This window comes from Spermophilus citellus (genome assembly GCF_964194105.1).
Source record: "Spermophilus citellus genome assembly, chromosome: 9".
NCBI lineage: Eukaryota > Metazoa > Chordata > Mammalia > Rodentia > Sciuridae > Spermophilus > Spermophilus citellus.
The window spans coordinates 20,711,396-20,738,328 of record NC_138191.1 but is presented as its reverse complement, the minus strand read 5'-3'; the positions used below and the strand labels follow the sequence as shown (position 1 = coordinate 20,738,328).

Here is a 26,933-nt window from a genome sequence, read left to right as displayed (position 1 = left end):
TGGCTCAGTGGTCAAGTGCTGGAGTTCAATGCCTAGTATCAAAAAAAAAAGTTTGGAAAAAGTTGTTTCTGATACTCGTGGATGTCTTTGGTTCGGGACTTCAGCAGAAGATGTAACATTAGATGTGGTAGACATACCAAGAAAAGTAGAATTAGAAGTGGAATCTGAAAATGTACCTCAAATGCTCAAGTTCTTGATAAAACCTGAATGGATGAGGAATTGCTTCTCATGGGTGAACAAAGAAAGTGGTTTCTTGAGCTGGACGCAGTGGCACACAAAGTAATCCCAGCATCTCGGGAGGCTGAGGTAAGAAGATCACAAGTTCAAAGCCAGCCTCACCAAATTAGTGAGACCCTGTTTCAAAATAAAAAATAAAAAGGGGCAAGGAATGTAGCTCAGCAGTTAAGCACCCCTGGGTTCAAGCCCCAGTACCAAAAGAAAAAAGGAAAATCAGTTTCTTGAGATAGAACATAGCCCTCATGAAGATGCTATGAATATTATTGGAATGACAACAAAGGATTTTGAATATTATTCAACTTAATAAAGTAGCAACAAGGATTGAGAGGACAAGATGGTATCTTGTCAAGTGTGGTAGCACATGCCTATATGAGGCAGGAGGATCACAAATTCAAGGCCACAATAGGCAACACAGCATACTCAAAAAAAGGGGACTAGAGATATAGCTCAGTGGTAAAGAACCCCTGGATCCAGTCCCCAGAACCACAAAAAGATGGCGTATCACTATGTTGCCCGTGCTGTTCTCAAATTCATGGGCTCAAATAATCCTCCTGACTCCAATTTATTTATTATTTTTACAGTGTAGGGGACTGAACCCATGGCCTCCCACATGCTAGGTAAACCTCTATAACTGAGCTACACTTCTAGCCCCTGACTCTGATTTTAAAAGTTGCATTGTGGGTAAAATGCTATCAAAAAATACCACATTATCAAGAAATTTTTCATGAAAAAAAGTCAAATGAAATGACAAACTTCATTGTATAAGAAAATACTAAAGCCACTCAATTGACCAATTCAGCAATCGCCACCAGAAGACTCGGCAAGCATCAACATTGAGGAAAAAGACTCTACCAGGAAAGAGATTACATTATGTTGAAGTTTCAAATAGTCATTTGTACTTTTACTAACAATAAATGGTATGTAGGGGGAGGGGTGTCCATGAGTATTTTGTTTTTGTCTTTTGGGGTGGTGCTGAGGATTGAACCCAAGGCTTCATACATGCAAAGTAAGTGTTCTACCACTCAATTACATTCTCAACCTAATAAAGTATCATTTAATAAAGCATACACTGTGGGGTTTTTTGTTATTTTTCATTTTTTAGGCATAATACTATCACAAACTTAGAAGACTACAGTATAATGTAAACTTATTTGCACTGGGAAACAACAACAACAAAAAAAAACTGTCTGACCCAGTTTATTGCAACATTTGCTTCACCACAGTGGTCCAGAATAAAACTAACACTCTCTGAGGTGAGAGAAATGAAGTATTAAATAAGACGAAAAAGGATCAGAAAAATATTTTAAGAACTAATGGCCAGTTTTCCCAAACAATAAAAACTATAACCCAAGAATGTAAGAATCTCAATAATCCCTGAAGATAACATCTCTACATAAAAGCATGCAAAAGCACATCATAATCAAATTGCTAAAAAAACATTAACAAAATGTCTTAAAAGCAGAAGGACATACTTAAACATAAAGAAAAGTAATAGCAGTAATAGCATACTTAAACATAAAGAAAAAGTAATAGCAGAACTTTCATAAGAAACTATAAGAGGGATGGGGATGTGGCTCAAGCGGTAGCGCGCTCGCCTGGCATGCGTGCGGCCCGGGTTGGATCCTCAGCACCACATATAAACAAAGATGTCGTGTCTGCCAAAAAATAAAACTAAAAAATAAATATTTAAAAATAAAAAAAAGAAAAAAGAAACTATAAGAGCCAGAAGTTAATGCAATGACATCTTTTTAAAAGTAAAAGCATCTGGGTACTTTGATACATGTCCATAATCCCAACTACTCAGGAGGTTTAGGCAGAAGGATCACAAGTTTAAGGCCAGTCTGTGCAAGTTAGTGAGACTCTAACTCAAAAAACAAAAAGGGTTAATAATGCACCTCAGTGGTGAACTACCCCTAGATTCAATCTCCTATACCCTGCCCTCGGACCCAAAAAAAGAAAAACAGTGAAAGCAGACAGACACAGGAAAAAATATCAACCAAAAGTAAAAATGAGTGAAAATTAAATAAAAAGAGATTGTAAGTATAGAACTAATACATTAAACATAAAGAAACAGTACATTTAACTATGACAAAGAAAAAATATGAAAATAGTTACCTAGAAATAAACAGAAATCTAGAAATAAAATTAGCTAAATAGTAACAGGAAAATCATTTAAATGAAGGGAAGCTATGACAAAAATAAAATGACTTCTCAGTATACTTTTCAAATGAGGTAAAAAAGAAAATGCAACAGGTATGGATAACTTAAAAGAGTTATTTATATATTCCTAGAATAGAAAACATACATTCTTTGGTATGTCTGTGAACATTTAACAAAATGTGTCCTTGTCTTTAGCTACCAAAAACAAGAAAAACTTCTCCCAGGGGCTGGGGTTGTGGCTCAGTGGTAGAGTGCTCACCTAGCATGCATGAGGCCCTGGGTTTGATCCTCAGCATCACATAAAAATAAAAATATTGTGTCCACCTAAAAATAAAAAAATAAATATTTAAAAAAAGAAAAACTTCTCTCGATTCAAAGGGTACCAAATTTTATAGTGCACATATTGGTTATATATATAACAATTTAAATTTTACAAAATAAAAAAAAAAGTTTATTACATATTGTTATGGTTTAGATGTGAGGTGTCCCCCAAAAGCTTATGTGTGACAATACAAGAAGGTTTAGAGACCAAATGATGGGGTTAAGAGAACCTTAACCCATTCAGCCCAGCGGCACACACCTGTAATCCCAACTGTTCAGGAGGCTGAGACAGGAAAATCCAGAATGGAGAATTCAAAGCCAGCCTCAGCAATGGTGAGGCACTAAGCAACTGAGTGAGACCCTGTCTATAAATAAAATTCAAAATAGTAAAATTCAAAATAGGGCGGGGGGTGTCCAATCCCTGGTACCCACTAAAAAAAACAGAGAGAACTTTAACCAAATCAGTGGATTAATGCCCTAATAGGGATTAACTGAGTGGTAACTGTAGGCAAGTAGTACATGGCTGGAGGTAGGTTCCTAGGGGCATGCCTTTGGGGTTTATATTTTGTTCTTTTTGAACAGAGATCCCTCCCCCCCCCCTCTCTGTCATTCCTGATCATCATGTCCTAAGCTACTTTCCTCCACCATACACTTCCACCATTATGTCCTGCCTCACTTCAGCCATATATGAACTGAGACTTCTGAAACTGTGAGCCACAACATAAAATTTTCCTCCTCTAATTGTTCTTGTCAGATCTTTTGGTCCCAGCAGTGAAAAAAGTAGACTAAAACATAACAAAAGAAAAATCAATTTTAATTTGGTGCTAGGTTCGATCCTCAGCACCACATAAAATAAAAATAAAGATAAAAAAAATAACAACTATTTAAAATATGTAGAAATTGACCCAAGGACACACAGCAAATTGTGAACTATTTAGTCAGGGAAAAACTACTAAATCTTGGTAAACACAAGTAAGGTATAAGGCACTTGAGCTAAGACCCATGCTTTCTCCCTCCCCATCAACTCAACACAGTGACAGCAACTCCAGTCAAAGATTTCCCCCACCAGCTTCAAGTCAAGGGCTAAGGCACCTTCTCCAAGGAGATATGGTATCCCACCTAGCTCTGGACTGCAAATGCTAAATTCAAAGCAGTGTGTACCCAGAAATCACAAGCTCCCTTCTTCTAACCAATACCAATTCCTAGAGCAAAGATAGCCAAAACATGTTGGAACAGCTCACCTGGATCCATGCCAGGAGAGGCAAGTCAATGAGACCAAATACTACTGAACCCAACAAACTGCTCATGTCACCCCAAAAAAGTAGATCATTGTTTCCAGCAACAACTTTGAAGCAGAGGCTCAAAGACTTAATTTTCCAGGAGAAAATGAGGACTATAAGAATAAAGAGCTGGAACAAAATGATGGATAAATTCAAGCCTAAGGGCACTCTTAAAAACAGGAAATTTGGGTGGCAAATAATTAAAAGGAAGATGATAGCTCCATAAGAATAGCAAGCTAAACAATGGGGCCAACTACTTTACAAGAGAGAACCAAAAAGATCTCTAAAGAGTTCTGCTAGGGTCAGAAGAAACCTAAAACTAACCTCAAAACCTATGGGGGGTGGAGGAAGGATCAATCACAACAGTCTGTGGAAAAACTTCTGTCCCAATGAACTGTTAAAAACAGAGTAATCAAAACAATTAATAGAGCCTAACAGCTAGGTATGATACCAACAGGGAGAGAGTTTAATAGAGATAAGAGAAACAGTCAAGGAGAACCCTGACAAAAACCATTATATCTTAGGTAATTATATCATTTTTCATTATAGCTCATGCTCAAGACAATGCCCTCTGTGGAGACATGAGACTTCCACACTGTAGTGGACAACAGCTTCACAGGTATATGGGGGGAGGGTGAAGCAATAAATATGAAATAATCAATAATGGGAACCATTTCTATGGGAAATAATGAAAATATTCTAAAACTAACTGTGGCAATAGTGCACAATTCAGTGAACATACAACTACCAAAACATATACTTCAAATGTCTGAAATATGGTTTGTGAATTATGTCAATTAAGAGGGGGAATGGGGTGAGTTAGTTGTAGTTCTGGAACTCAAACTCAGGGCTTTGCAGATGCTATGCAGGCACTATACCACAGAGCTACTACATACCTACCTTCCAACTGTTTTTTTGTAGGTAGTTTTTTGGTAGGTTTTTGTTTGTTTGATACTGGGAATTAGAACCCAAGGGCACTTTAACTGATCTATATCCCCAGTGTGCCTATCTACCTAGACAAGGTCTCACTATGCCACCAAGGCTGGCCTCAAACTTGCAACACACCCGACTCTGATTCCCAAAGGTTTTTTCAGCTGCTTGCTTGCTTGTTTTGTTTTTGCAGTGCTAGAGATCAAACCCAGAGTCCTATGCGTAGTAGGTTAAGTGTTCAATCATTGAGCTATATATACCCACAGTTCTAAGCATTTTTTTCTTTTTAAAAGTGGCTGGGGGGGTGGGGGCTGGGGTTGTGACTCAGTGGTGGAGCGCTCACCTAGCAACATGCATGGCCCTGGGTTCGATCCTCAGCACCACATAAATATAAATAAAGAAAATAAAGATATTGTGTCCAACTACAATCAAAAAACAAATATTTTTTTAAAAAGTGGCTATATTAGGGCTGGGGTAGAGTGGTAGAGTGCTTGTCTAGCATGTGTGAGGCACTGGGTTCGATCCCCGGCACCACATATAAATAAGCGAATAAAACAAATGTCCAACAACTAAAAAAAATATTTTAAGAAAAAAGAAGTGGCTATATTAATATCAGATTAAATAGGCTTCAAAGTAGTATTTCCATTTACATAAAAAAATGACTTTAGGAGCTGGAGGTATAGTTCAGTGGGAGAGTGCTCGCCTAATATGCACAAGGCCCTGGATTTTATCTCTAGTACACATACCCTCCCCAAGAAAAAGACTTTATTTGCTCTGACATTGGGTCAATTCTCATTATTCAGAGTAGTTAGGTAGTATAAAGTTGATGCAAACAATAAATTAGTAAATTCTAAATAATGCTCCTGGGGAAATATAGGATTAGGTTTCTACAAGCCTCTGGTCACAATATTTTCATTCATCAATATTGCTAGTTCATTAACGTGGAATTCACAGCCTAAGTACTGGAACTTAAAGCCTGAATGAAACTTCTCTAAGTTATTTTCCCCATAAAAGCACACATTTGGTGCTTTTAAGGACACAAGAGGGCATTTAGGGCATTTAGGTGTTTCAGTTGGGGGTCATTTTAAGTAGTGAAATCATCAACAAAAGGCACTAAAGAGGATACTTGTTTACAATGAGAGTTGAAAACAGGCAGAGCAGTGCCTTGTTCAATCTCAGCTGGAAATACAGGAACTGCCAGGCAAGTCAAATTTTTTGCCACTCTGCCCAAGTTTATGAATGACTCTAAAAGTAAAGCAACTATTTATACTACGGTTACAAATGAATTTTATTCAGTGAATTCTACAATAAAGAATTCACAGTCAAAACTGATTTTTAAATATATGATAAAAAATATCTCAAATACATGATTTTAAAATCACTTTTTAGAGCATTTCTTAGTGTTATAATATATATAAAACAATATTTGCCTTTTTAAGATGGGATCTTGCTAAGTCGTTTATGTTAGCCTCGAACTCCTGGACTCAAAGCAATCCTCCTGCCTCAGCCTCTAACTGAGCCTCTGCCACCAAATCCAGGTGGTAATGATTAGATGCTTGCAAAACATTGTGGCTCTTTTAAGGCCACATAGCCGTATACATAAAAATTAAAATGGCTATGTGGGCTTAAAAAGGCCACAATGTTTTCAAGCATCTAATCATTACCACCTTTTCCAAAACTTTTCATCATCCCAAACAGAAATGCAACAATTCAACATTCCTTCCAATCTCCTGGCACTATAATCTAAAATCAACTTTCCATCTCTATGAATGTGCCTATTGTGAATGTTTCATTATCAGTGTAGACACTAAAATATTTGCCCACTTGTGTCTGGCTTAATTTACTTATATTTCCAAGGTTCATTCATGTTGCAGCATGTTTCAGAATTTCATTTCATGGGCAAATAATATTCCATTTTAGGTACATAACATTATTTTATCACTTCATCTGCTGATGGACACTTAGGCTATATACACCTTTTGGTTAGTAAGTAATGCTGCAATTAACACTGATTGGTATCATTGAATCAATGTTGTTGTTTTTTTAACTCTAGGAGATTCTTTTTTTTTTTTAAGAGAGAGAGAGAGAAAGAGAGAGAGAGAATTTATTTATTTATTTATTTTAGTTCTGGGGGACACAACATCTTTGTTGGTATGTGGTGCTGAGGATCGAACCCAGGCCGCATGCATGCCAGGCGAGTGCGCTACCGCTTGAGCCACATCCCCAGCCCCTGAATCAATGTTTTCAACTTTTGGATATGAAAGAATATAGGAATGGAATTAATAAGCTACATATTAGTACTACATTTAACTTTCTGAAGAATCACTATTCCTACCAGCAATATATAAAGATTCTAATTTCCCTGCATCCTTTCCAACATTTGCCACTTTTTAAAATTAATTATTTATTTACAAACATTTATTTCCACAAATATGGAACACTTTGTGAATTTGCATATCATCCCTGTGCAGGGGCCATGCTAATTTTCTCTGTATCATTCCAATTTTAGTGTATTTGCTGCCTAAGCAAGCACTACCAGTTTTGTTTTGTTACTGAGAATTGAACTCAGAGAGCTCTCAACTACTGAGCCACATCCCCAGTCCTTTTTTGATTTATTTAGAGACAGGGTCTCACTGAATTGCCTTTGAACTCATGATCCTCCTGCCTCAGCCATCACACTGGGTGCTAGTTTTATCCTACTTGGCATAAAATGGTATCTGTCTTCCTTTCCCCATCCTTCCCTCCTTCTTCTCCTCCCTTTCTTCTCCTTCCACCCCTCCCTTTTTACTTTCCCCTCCAGTGCTGAAAATCAAACTCAGGGCTCTGCACTCTATCACTGAGCTATATTCCCACCCAGGGCTACATTTCTCTTCATGACAAAGAATCTTGGGCATCTTTTCATGAGCTTTTTTGGGGAGTGGGGGTACTGAGTATTGAACTCAGGGGCAGTCGACTACTGAGCAACATCCCCAGTCCTATTTTGTATTTTATTTAGAGGCAGGATCTCACTGAGTTGCTTAGCGCCTCGCCTTTGCTAAGGCTGACTCTCCAACTCCTCCTGCCTCAGCCTCCCAAGCTACTGGGATTACAGGCCTACGCCACCATGCCACCTTCATGTGCACTTTTTTGGTCATGTATATATCTTCTTTACAGAACTGTCTATTCAGATATTTGGCCAACTTTTTAATTTGGTTATCTGTCTTTATTATTAGTTTGTTAAAGAGTTTTTTAAACATTCTGGATACTACATCCTTATCCGATATAGGACTTACAAATATTTCCTCACACTTCATAGGTTATCTTTTTACTTTCCTTTAATGCACCAAAGTTTTTTATTTTGATGAAATTCAATTTATCTATTTTTCCTTTTGTTGCTCATATTTAAGAATGCATCTCCAATCTCAAGTTCATGAAGATATACTATTTTTTTCTGAGTTTTGATTTCAGTTTTTATTTTTAGGTTGTCAATCCATCGTTGGGGGGGGGGGGCTACTAGGAATTCAACTAAAGGGTACTCAACCACTGAACCACAGTCCCAACCCTAATTTGTATTTTATTTTTAGAGATAGGGTCTCACAGACTTGCTTAGCACCTCGCCATTGCTGAGGCTGGCTTTGAACTCATGATCCTCAAGAGCCATTGGGATTACAGGGGTGCACACCACCACTGGCTTATTGATCCATCTTAAATTAATTTTTGCATATGCATGGGAAAGGCCCAACTTCATTGTTTTGTACTTGAATATTCAATTGTTCCAACACCATTTCTTTGAAGAGGCTATTCTTTCCAACAATGAATGGATTTAACATCCTTGTAGAAAATCATTTAGATATACTAAAAGACAAAATGAACTATTAACACATGCTACCTATTGGGGAGACAGGAACTAGATGAGAACAAGGAGTGGGAAGGAGGATTTTCACTATGTGATTTTGTGGACTTAATTAATTTTTGAGCCAATATAAAAGTACTACTTACTCAAAAGCTAAAATAAATGTAAAATTCTAAAATATAATTACTAGGCAAGGCCAGGTGTCATTGGGCACACTTGTAATCCGAGCTATTCGGGAGGCTATAGGTAGGAAGATTTGTCTAAGTTCATGGCCAGCCTTGGCAACTTTGCAAGACTGTCTCAAAATAAAAAGAGGCAGGGGCACAGTTCAGTGGCAAAGCCCACCTGGGCTCAATCCCCAGTACCAGCAGAGGGAAGGGGGACAATTACTGGTGTGTGTGTGTGTGTGTGTGTGTGTGTGTGTGTGTGTGTGTGTGTATATATATATATATATATATATATATATATATATATATCTGACAACATATCTGACAAGGGATTCATGCTTGGAATATGAAAAGAATCCTACACACACCCAGTGGAAGGGAAAAAAATTTAAAAGGGCAGACAATCCATTAAGAAAAAATATAAACCAGGCGCAGTGGCACACACTTGTAATCCCTGTGGCTCAGGAGGCTAAGGCAGGAGAATTACGAGTTCAAAGCCAGCCTCACCAATGGCAAGTGAGACCCTGTCTCTAAATAAAATACAAAAAAAGGGCTGGAGATGTGACTCAGTAGTTAAGTTCCCCTGAGTTCAATCCCCGGTCCCCAAAAAAAGAAAAAGAAAAAAATGTAGGCACCCAGAGCTGGTGGTAGAGCACAAGCTCAATGGTAGAATATTTGCCAGGCATGAGTGAGGGCTGGGTTTGATATCCAGCACCACCATCCCCCCCAAAAAAAGGGAGGGGGAGGAAAAGGCCATAAATACACAGAAAGATGCTGAACTTTACTAGTTGTCAGGAAAACACAAATTAAACTACTCCTACAAAAATGGTTCGACACAGAATCAGTAAAATTCTGAGGGTACCTGTAACACAGGATAGAAAAACTTATGAATTTACTTTGAGACCTAAGCATCATTTATTTATGCAGCATTATAATCAACTTTCCAAATTTCACTGTAAGACTTATGTACACAATTTGAAAAAGCTCTTGCATTTGTTTCTCCAACTAGATAAAAAAAAGCAATACTGACCAGTACAGTGATGCTTACTAATGAACATATTATGCTATAGCTTACTGAATGGAAACACTCTAAAGAAAAAAGTTTACTTAAGTACTTAAGCTTTTAAAATTAAGAAGTCAAAAAAAAAAAGAAAATTAAGAAGTCGAATTATAATTAATTATATCCAATACAAATAAAGAGACTAATAATAAGATTCTACTAAGTTAGAACAAAGGCAGAAAACTAGCAGTCTACCTGGTATTATTTGGCCAAAACAGAGTACTTTTTAAATTCAAATTTCAATTCAAATCAACTGATTTTTTTTTTTTTAAGTTCAATTTTAGGCTAGTTAACCTCCACTACACCTTATGTCTTACAATGGTTTCTAAAGGTACCTGAGGCTTATCCTACTATCTCCACAGGGAAGATTTCCCCACTCTGCTTCAAGAGAAACAGAGACAGAAAGAGACACAGGGAAAGGGAAAGGAAAGAGGGTTGATGCAGTGGCACACACTGGTAATCTAGGGAGGCTGAGGCAGGAAGATCACAAGTTCTAGGATAGTCTGGGTAACTTGATGAGACCCAGTCTCAAAACAAAAAATAAAAAGAGCTAGGGTTGTAGCTCAGTGGTAGAGCACTTGCATGCCCGAGACCCTGGGTTCAATCCCTATATTACTAAATAAAAGAAAAACACAATGACATACACATTTAGTTCCAATTACTCAGGAGTCTATGGCAGGAGGATCACTTCAAGATTAACCTGGACAGTAGAACAAGACCTCTTAGAAGGGAAAGAAATTATTGAAGGTTTGGGGTATAACTCACTGGCAGAGCATATGCTAAGCAGGTTCAAGGCCCTGGGTTTAATCCCCAGCACCAAAAGAAAAAGAGGATAATATTACCCCTTTGAGAGAATTTTTTTAAATATTTTATTTATTTATTTTTAGGTGTAGATGGATACAACACAATGTCTTTATTTTTTATGTGGTGCTGAGAATCGAATCCGGGTCCCGTTCGTGCTAGGCGAGCACTTTACCGCTGAGCCACAATCTCAGCCCCGAGAAATTTTTATGAGCAAATAAAGAAACATGAAAGGGTTAGGGCTGTACCTCAGTGGTAGAGTGTTTGCCTCACATGCGTGAGGCACTGGGTTTGATCCTCAGCACCACATAAAAATAAATAAAGATGCTGTGTTCATCTATAACTAAAAAAAATTCTTTTAAAGTAACAAGAAAAAGCTTTACCTTGAAACTGATGTCATTTTATAAGGAAGTTGTTGAATTAGTCAAATAATTCAACAATCCACATAATTCTTTCCACACTATCCACGCTAATTCTTGTAATTCAAACAACCTATCTTGAAAGTATGCAACATAAAATGAAGAAGGAGGGCTGGGGATGTGGCTCAAGCGGTAGCGCGCTCGCCTGGCATGCGTGCGGACCGGGTTCGATCCTCAGCAACACATACCAACAAAGATGTTGTGTCCGCCGAGAACTAAAAACTAAATATTAAAAATTCTCTCTCTCTCCTCTCTTTCTTAAAAAAATAAAATAAATAAAATAAAATGAAGAAGGAAAACAGAAAAAGGGAAAATTGAATAGTTTAGAAGTAATTATAGCCAAAAGCATAAAATCATCTAAGAAAAGGTGATCATCACCTCTAAATCAACAATAAGAGAAGCAGTGAAATTCAGCCATAACTAATCAGAATCTTCTACTGAACAATATTTCAATGAACACTTGATTAGTTTACTGTTACAGTATGTCTTATGCTATTTAATACTCTTGAGTATTAGCTCTTCAGTAAGGTTTAAGGAGTTCAAGGTTCATTACATATATCTCTTTAATATTTCTCAAACACATAAAGGTAAGACTCAACACAAAGCAGGAAAAAAAAATTTTTAAGGTGGCTTAAATGTCAGTCTTTACCCCAGTGTTATTTGCTGTTTCTGTGGTGCTGGGGATTGAACCCAAGTCCCTGTACAGGTTAAGCAAGCACTCTACAGATTAACTACATCCCAGAACAAAGCAGAAAATTTAATATAATGAAGGAGAGCTGAAATTCAGTGCTTAAAATGAGTATTTCCAATTTTTCAGAAGTACTCAACCCTTATATTTTCTCTATTGAAGATGAAAAACCGATAGGTTATCATTTCAGTGACAATTTTTGTGTAAGTACTTAGAACATGAGATTTACTTTTTAAGCCAGTCCCAGTAATGGAAAAAAAAAGTTATATAATTTGGATATTGGCGTTCTGTTAGTAAACCACATAGTAATTCATACTTTTTATTCTGCAGTCATTTGTAATATTAGAAGTAGAAATTTAGAAATTTTTACTCTTACAAATCCTGGACAATAAGGTAGGCTATATACATCACACTTCTTGAAATCTGACTCATGACCAATGTCTAATCCTTCCCACTCAATTCAAGTGTGGGATATGGCATCAGAAGTCACAGTAAATATTTTAGGCTTTGTGGACCAACAGATAATATTAAAAGACATTATGTAAGTACTTAAATAAGAAAACAAATTTCTAAAATTTTTATCAACAAAATTCAAAATATATTAATCTAGTAAAAATTTTTTTGGGGGAAGCAGGGTACCAAGGATTGAACTCAGGGGCTAGCAACCACTGAGCCACATCCCCAGCCCTATGTTTTATTTTATTTAGAAACAGTGTTTCACTGACTTGCTTAGCACCTCCCTTTTGCTGAGGCTAGCACTAAACTCCCAATCCTCCTGCCTCAACCTCTTGAGCCTCTGGAATTACAGGCACGTTCCACCGCACGTGGCATAAAATATCTGTAATAAATCAACTAATAAGAATGAAATTCTTTTTGGAAAATAACATTTTGCTGTTTAACTGAGGAGGATTTATAGGTTTTTGTTGTTGCTTTTGTTTTATTTTTATTTTGACATGGAGGCCTTGCTATGCTGTCTACACTGGTCTGGAACTTATGATCTCAAATGATCCTCCTGGCTCAGCCTCCTAAGTAGCTGGACTGTAGGTCCTCACCTAGTCCTGAGGATGATTTAAATTAACTCACCACAGGTAAAGGGCTTTCTCTGCTTGGCTAATAAAGGCGTCACTCGGAAATTTACCTTGGTCTTAGCCTCATTTTCACTTTTATCTTTAAAAAATTCCGCTGTGATTAAATATTCATTTTAAACTTATGTTGCTCTGGGGCTGGGGATGTGGCTCAAGTGGTAGCGCGCTCGCCTGCCATGCGTGCGACCCGGGTTCGATTCTCAGCACCACATACAAACAAAGATGTTGTGTCCGCCAATAACTAAAAAATAAATATTAAAAAAATTCTCTCTCTTTCTCCCTCTCTCACTCTCTCTTAAAAAAAAAAAAAAACTTATATGTTGCTCTCCTGTGAGTTGGGAATATGACTAGCGCTTAGTCTGGTTCTATGTATGCTGCATGCTGTATCTTTTAACATAACTATAAATCAAAGTATAAAAACACTATGCTTGGCCAACACCATGAAAATAATTCACTGTGCCTTTAGAGCAAAATATATAAAATCCACTCTCCTCTTTTGTTTGAAATGATTGTATGCAATGGTATTTTTTATTAATGTTGCTTGAATAGACTACAGGACTGGGGAACTAGCTCAGTGGTACAACACTTGCCTAGCATGCAGAAGTCCCTGGTTGATCCCCAGCACTGAGGGAAAAAAGAAGGGGGTAGGTAGAGAAGAAAAAAATAAATAGTGAGAATAGTAAAATATCTAGGGGATGTTAAACTTAATTAGTATCCCCAGAGAAAGAAGATATTAAATCCACAGTGGGGGGGGGTGGGGAGTATTCTATGAAAATAAACCAAATAAAGCTCATAGAAATGTGAAATGTAAATGATTTTTTAAATCCAACAAAAAAATCTTTTGGAGCCAGGCGCACTAGCACATGCCTGTAATCCTAGCTGAGGCTGAGGCAGGAGTGTGGAGAGTTCAAGAGGCTGAGGCAGGAGTATGGAGAGTTCAAAGCTAACCTCAGCAAAAGCAAGGTACTAAGCAAATCTGCAAGACCTTGTCTCTAAATAAAATACAAAATAGGGCTGGGGATGTGGCTCAGTAGTCTCATGTCCCTGAGTTCAATCCCTGGTACCAAAAAAAGGATTTTTCAGAATGTCGGTTGAGCCAGGCATGGTGAACAAGATATATGTGAAGAGCATATTAAATAGCTATAGAGCAACATGGGGGTAGGGGGAGTCTAGCAACTTGGGAGCCTAAGGCAGGATCAAGTTCAAGACCAACCTGGGCTACTTGGTAAGATTCTGTCTCAAAATAAAAAAAAGAAGCCAGGCACAGTGGTGTGTGCCTATGATCCCAGCAACTTAGGATGCCAAGGGAAAAGGATCCAAGTTCAAAGCCAGTCACAGCAACCAAGGGGGCTCCTGTCTTGAAATAAAAAATAAAAAGGGCTGAGGATATAGATCAGTAGTAGAGTGCCCCTGGGTTCAATCCCCAGTACCACAAATAAAAAGCAAGGCATGAAGGGTGGGATGGACTGATTAAAAGTTTTTAAAACACTCAAACATGAAAAGTCAGCTCTCTATAAAGTAAAAATCAAGTGTATCAGTTATCTATTGTGTAACAAATTATTTGAAAACAGTGGCTAATGGGCTGGGGATGTGGCTCAAGCGGTAGCACGTTCGCCTGGCATGCGTGCAGCCCGGGTTCGATCCTCAGCACCACATACAAACAAAGATGTTGTGTCTGCCGAAAACTAAAAAATAAATATTAAAAATTCTCTCTCTCTCTACCGCTCTATCTCTCGCTCTCTCTTAAAAAAAGAAAAGAAAAGAAAACAGTGGCTAAATCAAGTGTATCAATTATCCATTGTGTAACAAATTATTCCAAAACTCAGTGGCTTATAACAATAATTATTTCTAAAAGTTTCCTTTAAATAGGTATTTGCAGGGCCATGGCTAGCAGCTCTGACTCAGTACCTCTGATAAGGCTGCATCAGACATGAGCCAGGGCTACTCATTCATATGGCTGTTGGTGCTGGGTATTGGCAGAAAACCCCAGTTCTGGCACTTTTAAAGGACTACTATAGTATTCTCACAAATGGCAACTTTTTTGCCCAAGAACAAGGGATCCAAAGAGCAGGGAAATAGCTATATTCTTTTAATGACCAAGCCTGAGAAGTCATAGTTGATTCCGTTATACTCTCTTGGTCACAGAGACCAGCCCTGAGAAACTGTGTGTAGAAATCATAGAAGCAAGTAAATAACCAGGAGACAGGAATATGGGGCCACCTTGGAGGCTGACTACCACACCAAGCTATAAGCTCAGAAAAAAATCTTCAACTTCCATAACCAACAAAAAAAATTATATGAACTCTATAAAGAATGTTTATAAAACAAATAAAAATGTAATTTAAAGAAAAATAAAAACACATGGACAAATAATTGATAGATGAAACATAAATCATACATTATAAGCATTCAAAAAGTATTGCTGGGGCTGGAGATATAACTCAGCAGGAAAGCACTTGCCTAACACGCATGAGCCCTACATTTGATCCCTACCACCATATACACACCCATACTCACAAAGTACTGCTCATTATTACTATATAGTGCATATCATTTATATTACTAGAACACAAGCTTTACATATTTTTCTGAAAATGGTGTATCTGACTGGGCACAGTAGCACACGCCTGTAATCCCAGCAGCTCAGGAAGCTGAGACAAGAGAATCTCAAGTTCAAAGCTAGCCTTAGCAATGGTGAGGCACTAAGCAACTGAGTGAGACCCTGTCTAAATAATATACAAAATAGAGCTGGGGGTGTGGCTCAGTGGTTGAGTACCGTGAGTTCAATCCCCAGTACCAAAAAAATTTGTATCTGCATTCATTCATTCTTACTTTTTTCTCACTTCCCCTTGGATCCAAACACTAGGAATAGAGAGGCAGTTATCTACCTCCTTGATCCCAGTCTCTGAACTTGGCCTCAGCAAAGTACACTGAGGGAACTTTAAGTCATAAATATGGGGGAGGAGGATGAATCGGATCTACAGTAAGCTATTTATGAAAGCTAAGCTTCAGTTACTAAATACTTACTTCATTTTTACTCTATTGGGGGTAGGCTCTATATTGAACTGTGATGGGTACCAAAATTAAAGACAATAAATGTATAAATTTGCCACCTCCTACTGTTCTATAATTTAATATTCTTCCTTCTGGCCTGATGAATCTAAATTATCACTTTCTTATTGTCCTTTAAGGGAGCAGGTCTCAAACATTTTAGTCTCAGGATCCCTTTTTTACTAATTTCACTGAGCCACATCCCCACGCCTACTTTGTATTTTATTTAGAGACAGGGTCTCACTGAGTTGCATAGTGCCTCACAGTTGCTGAGGCTGGCTTTGAACTCTCCATCCTCCTGTCTCAGCCTCCCGAGCTGCTGGCATTACAGGCATGCACCACTGCACCCAGCATAATTACATTCTTAATTACTGAGAACTCAGAGCTTTTGCTTAGGTGATTATAGCCATCAATATGTAAAGCATCAGAAACTAAAGCAGAAATTTTAATATTAATTTATTTTAAAATGAGTTATTACTGGGCATGATGATGCACATCTATAATCCCAGCTACTCAAATGACATGTCCTGAGCATCCCAAAGCTCAAGGCCAGCCCTGGCAACTTAGCAAGACCCTGTCTCAATATAAAATAACAAGGGCTGGGGGTATAGCTCTGTGGTTGAGGGCTTGCTTACCATGTACAAGGCCTTGGGTTCAACCTCCATTACTACAAATAGAATAATAATCATTAGCAGCAGCATCTCGTTACACGTTTATTATGGTTTGGATATGAGGTGTCCCCAAAAGCTCCTGTTAATGCAGGAATATTCAGAGGTTAAATGATTGTATTATGAGAGCTATAACATAATCAGTCCATCCTAGCCTGAATGTACTGACTGGGTGGTAATAACAGTCAGCAGGTAGGATGTAGCTGGAGTTGGTATATCACTCGGGGCATGCCCTGGAAGAACTCTTCCCTGTGGCCTCTTCCTCCCCTCTCTCTCTCCTGACCCTGCCAAGAAGGGAGAAGTTTTCCTCCACTGGGCCCTTCCTCTGTGGTGTGATACCTCACCTTGGTCCCAGAGCAATGTAGCCAGTTGTCTATGGACTGAGACCTCTGAAACTGTGAGGCCCAAATAAACTTTTCCTCTTCTAAGTTGTTGTTCTTTTTTAAAATTTGTCCTAATTAGTTATACATGACAGTAGAATACATTTTGACACACTGTATACAAATGAAGCAAACTTCTCCCTCCTCTTCCTATACATGGTGCAAAGTCACATTGATATGCAACCATACATTTATATTGTCCATCTCATTCTACTGTCCTTCCCATCCCCCTACCCTCGCCCCTCCCTCACACCCCACTGCACAACTCAATGTTCCTCTATTCTTCCCTTACCCCCTGGCCCCCAATTATAGAGCAGCATATCTACTTCTAAGTTGTTGTTCTATGGTACTTCAGTCACAGTGATGAAAAGCTGACTAAATAATGCTCAAGTAACTTTTTTTAATCAAAACTAACTTATTTTCCAAATAAAAAAAATTTATGGGGCTGGGAATGTAGCTCAGTGGTGGAGTATATGCTAGTGCTAGGCCCAGGTTCAATCCCCAGAATCATAAAAAGTATTTACACATATAATTGAATAGCACTGTCCTACATTTTCTCAATCTCTGCAATGTGTGTTTTCGTACAGGACATCTAGATACATACTTCTGCATTTCATCTGGGGGCTTTTGTTTATTAGGACAGGTGTCACTATGTATCCCAGGCTGACCTTAAACTCATATATATGGACTTAAGGGAGCTGCCTGCATCTGCCTTTCAAGTAGCAGGGACTCGGGCTGGAGATATAGCTCAGTTGGTAGAATGCTTGCCTGGCATGCACAAGGCCTTGGGTTCAATACCCACCACTACAAAAAGAAGAAGAAGAAGAAGAAGAAAGCACTATGAAGTAGCAGGAACTATGGGTGTGAACCAAACTCAGCTCACTTAATCTGTTTTGACAAGTTGTTTTCTTTGAATAACATAAAGAATATAAATTTTGAAGAAAATCTAACCTCATATGTCTATGTCTACATGCTTAAGAAAAGGGAAGAATACATTTCAATAGCCTCTTCAAATAATTATGTAGTCAGATAACTGACTATGTCATCATATTTTTTAAAAAAGGGGCTGGGGATGTGGCTCAAGTGGTAGCGCGCTCGCCTGGCATGCGTGCGGCCCAGGTTCGATCCTCAGCACCACATACAAAGATGTTGTATCCGCCGATAACTAAAAAATAAATATTAAAAAATTCTCTCTCTTAAAAAAAAAAAAAAAAAAAAAGACTTAAAAAGTATGCTTAGCCAGGCACAGTGGTACATGCCTGGAATCCCAGTGGCTCAGGAGGCGGACAGGAGGATTGCAAGTTCAAAGCCAGCCTCAGCAAATTAACAAGGCCCTAAACAACTTGGCAAAACCCTGTCTCTAAATATTTTAAAAAGGTTTGGGAATGTGGCTCAATGGTTAAGTGCCCTGGGTTCAATCCCCAGTACCAAAAAAAAAAAAAAAAATAGAAAGAAAGTACATTACTTAAATGTCAGCTGTAACATGTAACAATTCTCTAATTTTAAATTCTATTTATTGATCTACTTTGCATTTTGAAACTTTCCTATGCATAATTTTTCATCATTACACATAGGTTGTTTAGAAAATACTGATTGAGTAAGTTATATAGACCTTCCAAATACTGACACTGTTCCCACCCCCCAAAAAAACAAAAATACACATTCATTATCATTACCAACCTCATCAGAAAACAATTTAAACATTGAAAACTGTCAATCAACTCACAGAAGCAAACATAAATTTTCCAAAATTCTAATTTCCATTTCAAAGCTCAACTTTTATCATTAGCAACATATCAGCTGTTTTCCTGAAAATGACAGGCTCAATTCATTCATTTTTGAGAAAAAAGCTGCCAAATACTCATGCTGAAAAAACAGTTTGTCATTCATGTAAAAATTACTTTTCATGGAAAAAAAAGAAAGTGTATAATTTGCTGGGCATGGTAAAGCATAACTATAATCCCAGCATCTAAGGAGGATGAGACAGGAGAACAAGTTCAAGGCCAGCCTCAGGAAGTTGTGAGGCCCTAAGCAAATTAGCCAGACCCAGTCTCTAAATTAAAAAAATAAAAGGATTGGGGGTGTGGCTCAGTGATTAAGCACCTGAAGGTTCAATCCCCAGTACTCCTCCCCACCTTCCGCATTCTGGCTGGGCACAAAATAACCAAGCCACCACAAAGCCTTGTAGATTCAAACAGCAACTCTTTATTCCCGAACTCTCACTGACACTCTACCCACACTTCCCGTGAACACACTGCCTTCACCTGGCTTGATGCTGAGAGCCATAGCCAAGTAGGAATGACGCATGGCAATTTCCTTGTCAGCCTACCCAATGTTGCTTAGAGAGAGGACTCTCCATTGTGGAAATGGGCTTGCCTTGGACCCAGGTCATTTGCAGTGACATTGCATGAATGTTTGAGAGTTTTGATTTGAAAGGTGACCTTGCTCAGGGATTAGGGCAGATCCGGGTTTAGGGTGGCTCCAGGTTTAGGGTGGATCCTGCTGGGGCGCGAGCTCCTTGAGTTCCCTCACGGGATTCAGAGAGTATTTGATACGCAGAGCCTGGTGGAGGGGGTGATTTTCCCAGAACGTGCGTGTTGAGTGCTGGTGAGAGTTCGGAATAGGAATAAAGAGTTGCTGTTTGAATCTACAAGGTGTGGTGGCTCGATTATTTTGTGCCCAGCCAGACTGCGGCATTTGGCTCCCCACGCCAATTCTCTCAGAACCCCGAGAACTCAACAGGAACTCCAAAGGAGCCAGCGCCTGAGGCAACAGGATACGCCCTATTCTCAGCAGGATCCACCCTAAACCTGGAGCCACCCTATTCCCATCAGGATCCACCCTAAACCCGGAGCCACCCTAATCCCCGAGCAGGGTCACCTTTCAACCCAAAATGCCATGGGTCATTCCTACTTGGCTATGGATCTCAGCACCCACCCTCCCAAAATTTTTTTTATTGGTTCCAAGTAATTCAACTTGAAACCAATGTGGCAATAAAGATACAATGAATAGTTTAAAGCAACTATATTAACTTATGCAAAGGTGTTAGCAGTTTCATCCATTATTGCTATCTCACCATTAACATGTCAGCATAGTAAATAAGGTAAATAATGGACTACTAAAGTTATGAAATCAGTCGTAAACTTGCAGAGCTTAATAGGGACTCAGAGACACCATGATACCTACATTCTGGGGACCAAACTAAAGATCACTGCTTAGTAGGCCTGGCTGCACTTACACCTTTATTCCCAGCTATTCAGGAGGCTGAACCAGATTGATCATTTGCTATTATTACAAGTTAAAGATGGCTAGAGAGGTCTGACCGTTAGCTCCCTTTGACACATCTTTTAATGACTGGTTGCTGATATGATACCATATTACCATCCAAAAATTCAAGGGATTGGGAATATAGCTCAATTTACAGCCCTTCCCTACCATGCGTGAGGCCCAGATTGGATCCCTAACACTCCAACTTATTTCAGTAAAATAGGACATCAGAGAAAGCTGGGAATAAAAAGTGCCCAGATAAGTCATACAGAGGTTAGAACTGCTGTGCAGTATATGTATTCCTAGGGTAAGAAATTCCAAGGGTTCAAACAGAAGACTTCCCAGAGTGGCTCACCATGGTGTTTGATTAGCAGAAATATGAAGAAGTACTCTTCATAATAAACCCAGAGGTATTTCCTCCCCATTACCATCTCAGGCTTTTTACAATAAACTGAAGAATTCAGAAATAAAATAGTTTTTTATGTTGATTCTTCCACTCCTTCCCACAAACTATAATACTAAGCTTAAACAGATATAAAAAGTTAAAATAAGATAACAGAATTTAAAAAATAACAGAATCATAGAATTTTACAGGTAGGAACTCTGCCTCTTTATACTACTTAAAACCCTGACAAGATGCCTAGTGCCTTTCCCAAAGACCACATAACTTCTTAAGAGCAGAACCAAATGCAACTTAAGTTCCTCAAAGTGTCGGAGGTATAACCTGCTCCAGAATCACATATAGTACTTAATAAAAGTGTAGATGGTATGCATGTCTGTATTCCAGCAACTCAGAAGGCTGAGGCAGAAGGACAGCAAGTTCAAGGCCAGCCTCAGCAATTTAGCAAGTCCCTAAGCAACTTAGTGAGACCCTATTTCAAAATGAAAAATAAAAAGAGTTGGGCATTTGGCTCACTACTTAAGTGGACCCAGGTTCAAACCTTGGTGCCAAAAAAAAAAATTTTTTTTTGATAGTGTATGCCTATAATCCTGGCCACTTGATACTTTTGAGGAAGGAAGATGATAAGAATCATTCTGCATCAGAATCACCTAGAGGACTTGTTAGCAAGATCCTGGGTAACTTAGCAAGATCTTGAGTCAAAGTAAAATTCAAAAAGGATAGAGATGTTAGCATGTGTAAGGCTTGTTTTCACCCCACCCCACCCCACTAAAGAAAAAAAAGAACAGTGCTGATGCAAAGTCAATCCAACTGAATCAGAATCACTGAAGAATTTCTCAAATCAGTATTTTAATAAGCTCTCCAGGTGAGTCTTGTTCATCCAAAGTTATTTATTCATTGTACATTCTACAATATTCTTTTAGAAAAAGAGACAAGAACTAACATTTTTATTTTAGCTGTGTTAAGATACAATATGTCACAGAGTCACCTGGAAAACTACTGTAAAATGAGTAGTCAATGGGCTGGGGATGTGGCTCAAGCGGTAGCACGCTTGCCTGGCATGCGTGCGGCCCGGGTTCTATCCTCAGCACCACATACAAACAAAGATGTTGTGTCCGCCAAAAACTGAAAAATAAATATTAAAAAAAATTCTCTCTCTCTTCTCTCTCTCTCTCTCTCTCTCTCAAAAAAATAAAAAAAAAATAAAATGAGTAGTCAAGAAAAAAATCCTTTCTAAGGCTAGGGATATAGTTTAGGTGGTAGAGTGCTTGCTTTGCATGCACAAGGCCCTGGGTTTGATCCTTACCCCACCCCACCACCAGGCAAAAGAAAGCCTTTCTAAGGACACATTTGATGTGAGAAGCTCTTCGTTCAAGAACAGTGGTTCTCAAATTCAAGCGTGCATCAGAATCACCTACAGGACTTGTTAAAACAGACTGCCATGCCAGTCAGAAGGTCTGGCATGAGGCCCAAGAATTTGCATTCATTTTTTTCTTTTTTAAAGAGAGAGTGAGGGGGGGGAGAGAGAGAGAGAATTTTTTTTAAATATTTATTTATTTTTTTAGTTTTCGGCGGACACAACATCTTTTGTTTGTATGTGGTGCTGAGGATCGAACCCGGGCCGCACGCATGCCAGACGAGCGCGCTACCACTTGAGCCACATCCCCAGCCCCAAGAATTTGCATTCATAACAGATGCTGCTGCTGCTGATAATGATGATGATGGTCTAGACACCACACTTTGAGAACTATCAACCTAGAGAGACAGTAAAACCGTGAGAATAAGTTTATCAAAAGATTTAGAAAAAAAGATCAGTTAGGAGAGAAAGAGTAGTATACTTGTGATTGTTTGAGAACCACTTAGGAAAGATGGTGATTTGAACTACCAGCTATGGCTCTCCAGAATAGAAAAGATGAAATCACATGTTGTTTAATAATACCTTGCATTTTTAAAGCATTTCAGTTATAAAGCAATTTCAGATTCAAAATTCAACTTAGTGAATGTTAAAGAATGACATTATAGAGATAAAGAAACTATAACAGAAAAAGCATAAACTACCTCTAATCAAGTGGCAAAAATATATTCCCTACCTCTAAATTCAGTGTCCTTATTAGCATTGCCTGTTCTCATTTTTCAGGAGCAAAAGGTACATGAGTTACTACCAAAAAGGTATTTTTTATATGCTCTACCTAAAAACAAGGTAGATTCCCACATTCAATTTTTTTAGATGTTGTTTAGAAAGCAATTACTTAAGATTTCTTGACAGTATCAACTTGCTTCCACTTATTTATTCTAGTTCAAAAACAAATGATAGAGAATTGAAGAGGGAATTTACAGATTATTCTTCTCTCCCCTGCATAAATTTCAGAACCAACTCTATAGCCTCAGTCACAAACATAATTTGCATGTTGGGTTCCCTCTAAATCTCTCACCTAATCCAGGTTTTCACAAGAACATTGAATCCCATGTGTCTTATCATGCTCATGGGGCCATAAGCAGCTATCCTTGATACATCTTCTCCATCCACTAAAACCTTATTCTTTTTTTTTAAATATGTTTTTAGTTGTAGATGGACACAATATATTTATTCATTTTTATGTGGTGCTGAGGACTGAACCCACTGCCTCACACGTGCAAGGCAGGCACTCTACCACTGACCTACAGCCCAGCCCTGTTATTCTTATTAACATTCTTCCCTGCATGTCCCAATAGTTCAAAACCATATCTGACAGAACTCATCATTATATCCTCCCTCCACCACACACACCTGCTTTTGTGCCTGTTTTTTGTTTGTTTTGGGTTTTTTGGTTTTCTTTTTTTAAGAGTGCTGAGGATTGAACCCAGGGCCTCACACATGCTAGGCAAGCACTCTACCACTGTACATCTCAAGCACTCTACATCTTCCAGTCCTATGCCTGAATTCTTTATTTACATTAACAGACCTACCACCCACCAAACAAGAAACCTGAAATTCATCCAACATGTGTCCCCTTCACATCAATCTCAATGCCCACCTCCACTTAGTCAGTTATCAGTAATAAACTAGTTGCCATTTCATTGGTAACTACCATGTACTTAGTCACTTTACATTTTTTTTACTTCATTCTCTCAATATCTCTTTTAAGTATGTATAGTTTTGTCCCTATTTCACAAATGAGAAAATTGAGGCTAAGAATAATTAATCTATCCACACAGTAAGTAAAAAGTGGCAAAGGAGACATGCAAACTCAGTGTTTCACAAAGTGCCTACCATTCCCCCATACAAAAATGCTTCCTTGTGTAACACCTCATTTTCAGTCCTAAACTACCATTCAAATTATAATTTCTCACCTAGATTACTTCTGAGATTCTAACTGGTCTCCCTGCTTCCAGCCTCACCTGCCTTTATTTCTCAAGTACTTCAAGTGATCTTTCTGAATCACAAATCTGATCCTTTTAAACTACTGATATAAAAGCCTTCAGGAAGGCCCTCTATTAAACAGAATACTCTACAGGATAAACTCCAACCCTTTAGAACAGGTCCATAATCAAAATTTAAAAGTTCTGAAATTTTAGCCAGGCGTGATAGTGCACACCCCTCCAGCTCAGGAGGCTAAGGCAGGAAGATGGCAAGTTCAAAGCCAGCCTCAGCAACTTATCTGGGGATGTGGCTCAGTTGTTAAGAATCAGTAGGTTCAATCCTCGATACCAAAATAAAGTTTTGAAATTTTAGTTTTTTCATAAGCTTGCAACAAAACCAACCTGAATCTCTGGAGGCTACTGTCTATCTCAACAACATGATATTCAACATGATATTTTAATGCAGAAATGTAAACATGTTGATAGTAAAAAGTTAAAAACAGATCCCACTAGCATACTACATAAGAGATCTTACTAGAAAAAGGTAAATTCCAAAATACTATATTTTTTCTGAAGTCCAAAACACACCTAGACCTAAGAGTACAGAAAAGGAACTGTGGAACCCTCATCTATTCCACCCATTAATCCAATCTAACTTCCTCCAATCACACTACACATCCTTTAATTCTAGAAATATAAAAAGGGGCTCTGTTGCCCTGAATATCCTCCTACCCGGTGATGTAGTCACCCTTCAAGAAGCCGTCTCAAGGATTTCCTTTATTGCAAAGTTTGCACTGTGTCACCAACCATGGTACCGAATACCAGCCTCCACTATTGTACGATATATATTCGTTTTCTCTCTAGAGTGTGAATGACATTTTCGTTGGGTATTTTATTCATTCCTAGCATAATGCCCTAACTACAAGCTCATTAACGTACAATAAATGAAGCAAATGCATGCCCAACACTCCTAACTCCCATGTCCCTTCCAAGTTCATTTCTCCTTCATCCTCAAATCTTAGGATTTTCCCTAATCACCAAGGCCCTTCACAGCTATTACCACTTCCCCAGATTCTCCTTCCCAATGTCATCTTAAAATTATTTTCTAACACGAGCCTTGTTTTGGCCCCAAGCTTCCAAATGTCTTTCACCTACCTCCATTTAAGCTGTAGTTCTTTCTCCTAACCAAGAACAGGTCCATTTCCCTCCCTGAAGAGCAATCCATCCTCACTGCCGTTATCTCCTACCCACTCTTTCAACAACCCTTCTCCAGGTACGGGCCTTTCCCCAAAAAACCCTACTCACAACGGGTCTCACAAACCCCTCTTTTCTACCGGTCAGGGTCCACACGCTGCAGAACCTGGCTCGACTAGTATCCGCACCTCAAACCTCCCTCGCAGCCAGAGTCCCTTCCCCCAGTGTCTCGCAACCGGCACCCCTCCCTTCACTCTCCCCATATCTCTGGCGGTCCAGCCGCTCTGGAACTGTCCCAGGGGCCATGTCTTTAGCGTCTTAGACTCCCCCTACCCCACCCCCGCCACAGGACCGCGCCGGTCCGCGCAGCCTCGGTCCCTAGCACCTGGTTCCCAGATCCTCCTGGGCTCTACAAATCCCCTGCGGCCCGACGTAGGGCAGGGCCTCCGACTCACCTTGCTGGATGTCGCCGTTGCTGCCCCCCGGAATGGGCACGCTGAGCTGGCGCTCCGGCTCCGGCAGGCAGCGCAGGCAGAAGGAGTGAAGGCAGGGCAGCAGCTTGGGCTCCGCCTCACGCCGGCTCTGCAAGCTCTGCTGACACACCGCGCAGGTGTCCAGGAGCGAGGCTGGCGGCCCAAGCGGCGGCCCCGACAAGGGACCCGGAGCGGGAGCCGACGCTGGAGCTGGGGCCGGCGTCGATACGGCTCCCCCGGGCACTCCAGGGCCCACTGAGGCCGCCGGGGCAGAGGCAGCAGGGGCCGATCCCGAGGAGGCCGCGGCCACCCCCCCGTCGTCGGGCCCGGCCGCGCCGCCCTCCGCGCCAGCCCTGCTGCCTTCCTCCTCCTCCTCCTCCTCCACCAGCACCGCGGCGAGAGGCGGCTCCGCCTCCTGCGCCGCGGGCCCGGCAGTCCCGGCAGTTACCGGCGCGCTGCCGTTGCCCCCGCCGCCGCTCTCAGCCTCGCCGCCGCCTTTGTTTTCCGCCATGTTTTCCTCTTTGAACCCGCCGGACCGCCCCGCGCCGCCCGCCGCCCGCGTCGCCGCCGCCGCCCCCAGCCCCAGCCGCAGCCGCAGCGAGAGCGGCCGCCGAGAGCGAGCAAGCGAGCGAACCAACGAGAGCGTGCGCGCACGGGGTGCCCCCGCCCTCGCGTCGCGCGGTTAAGGGAGAGAGGACGCGGCGCGCGCACGTACGCACGGACGTCCTCCGGAGGGAGGCGGGAATTCGGTGCGCGGGCGCGGGGCCGTCCTCGACTCCTGTTCGGCCTTCAGGGGCCGGTACGTTGCGTCAGCGCGACGGCCTTTTAGCTCCGAAGGAGCTTTTAAAGCTGGAGGCCGCTGGCACTGGATGGCCTTTGCCTGGAGGTGGTTATGAGCTCGGACGCAGGGGTGGTGCGATGGGGAGAAGGGTGGAAGGGTTGGAGTCTGGGCCGGATTCCTTCCCGAACGAATGTCTCCCAGGCGGCACCATCCCTCGCGACGGGCGCGTCTCCGGGGAAGCTTCACCTGCGACTCAGTCGGACGCTGAGTCCTCTTGGCTCCGCTGTGGCCACCTCCTGGGTCTCTGCGGTGCTTTGACGCCTGTTCAATTGAGAGGTGGTGACCCAGGGGAGCGGTAAAGCGGGCTTTTTTTTAAATATGGATATATATATATATATAG

At 40.2% G+C, this 26,933-nt stretch overlaps 1 protein-coding gene across 2 annotated transcripts in view; it reads right to left on the bottom strand.

The window, feature by feature from the left end:
• TRIM33 (tripartite motif containing 33) overlaps positions 1 to 26,422 on the bottom strand; it is a 125,552-nt gene extending 99,130 nt beyond the window's left edge. The window contains exon 1 of one of the 2 annotated variants that reach the window (XM_081306550.1): positions 25,735 to 26,422. In XM_081306550.1, the coding sequence (XP_081162676.1) occupies positions 25,735 to 26,263 (529 nt within the window). In that variant the 5' untranslated portion in view covers positions 26,264 to 26,422. The remainder of the gene's footprint in view (positions 1 to 25,734) is intronic. The other variant, XM_081306549.1, reaches the window with a different exon arrangement.
• Between the last annotated feature and the right edge of the window lie 511 nt (positions 26,423 to 26,933).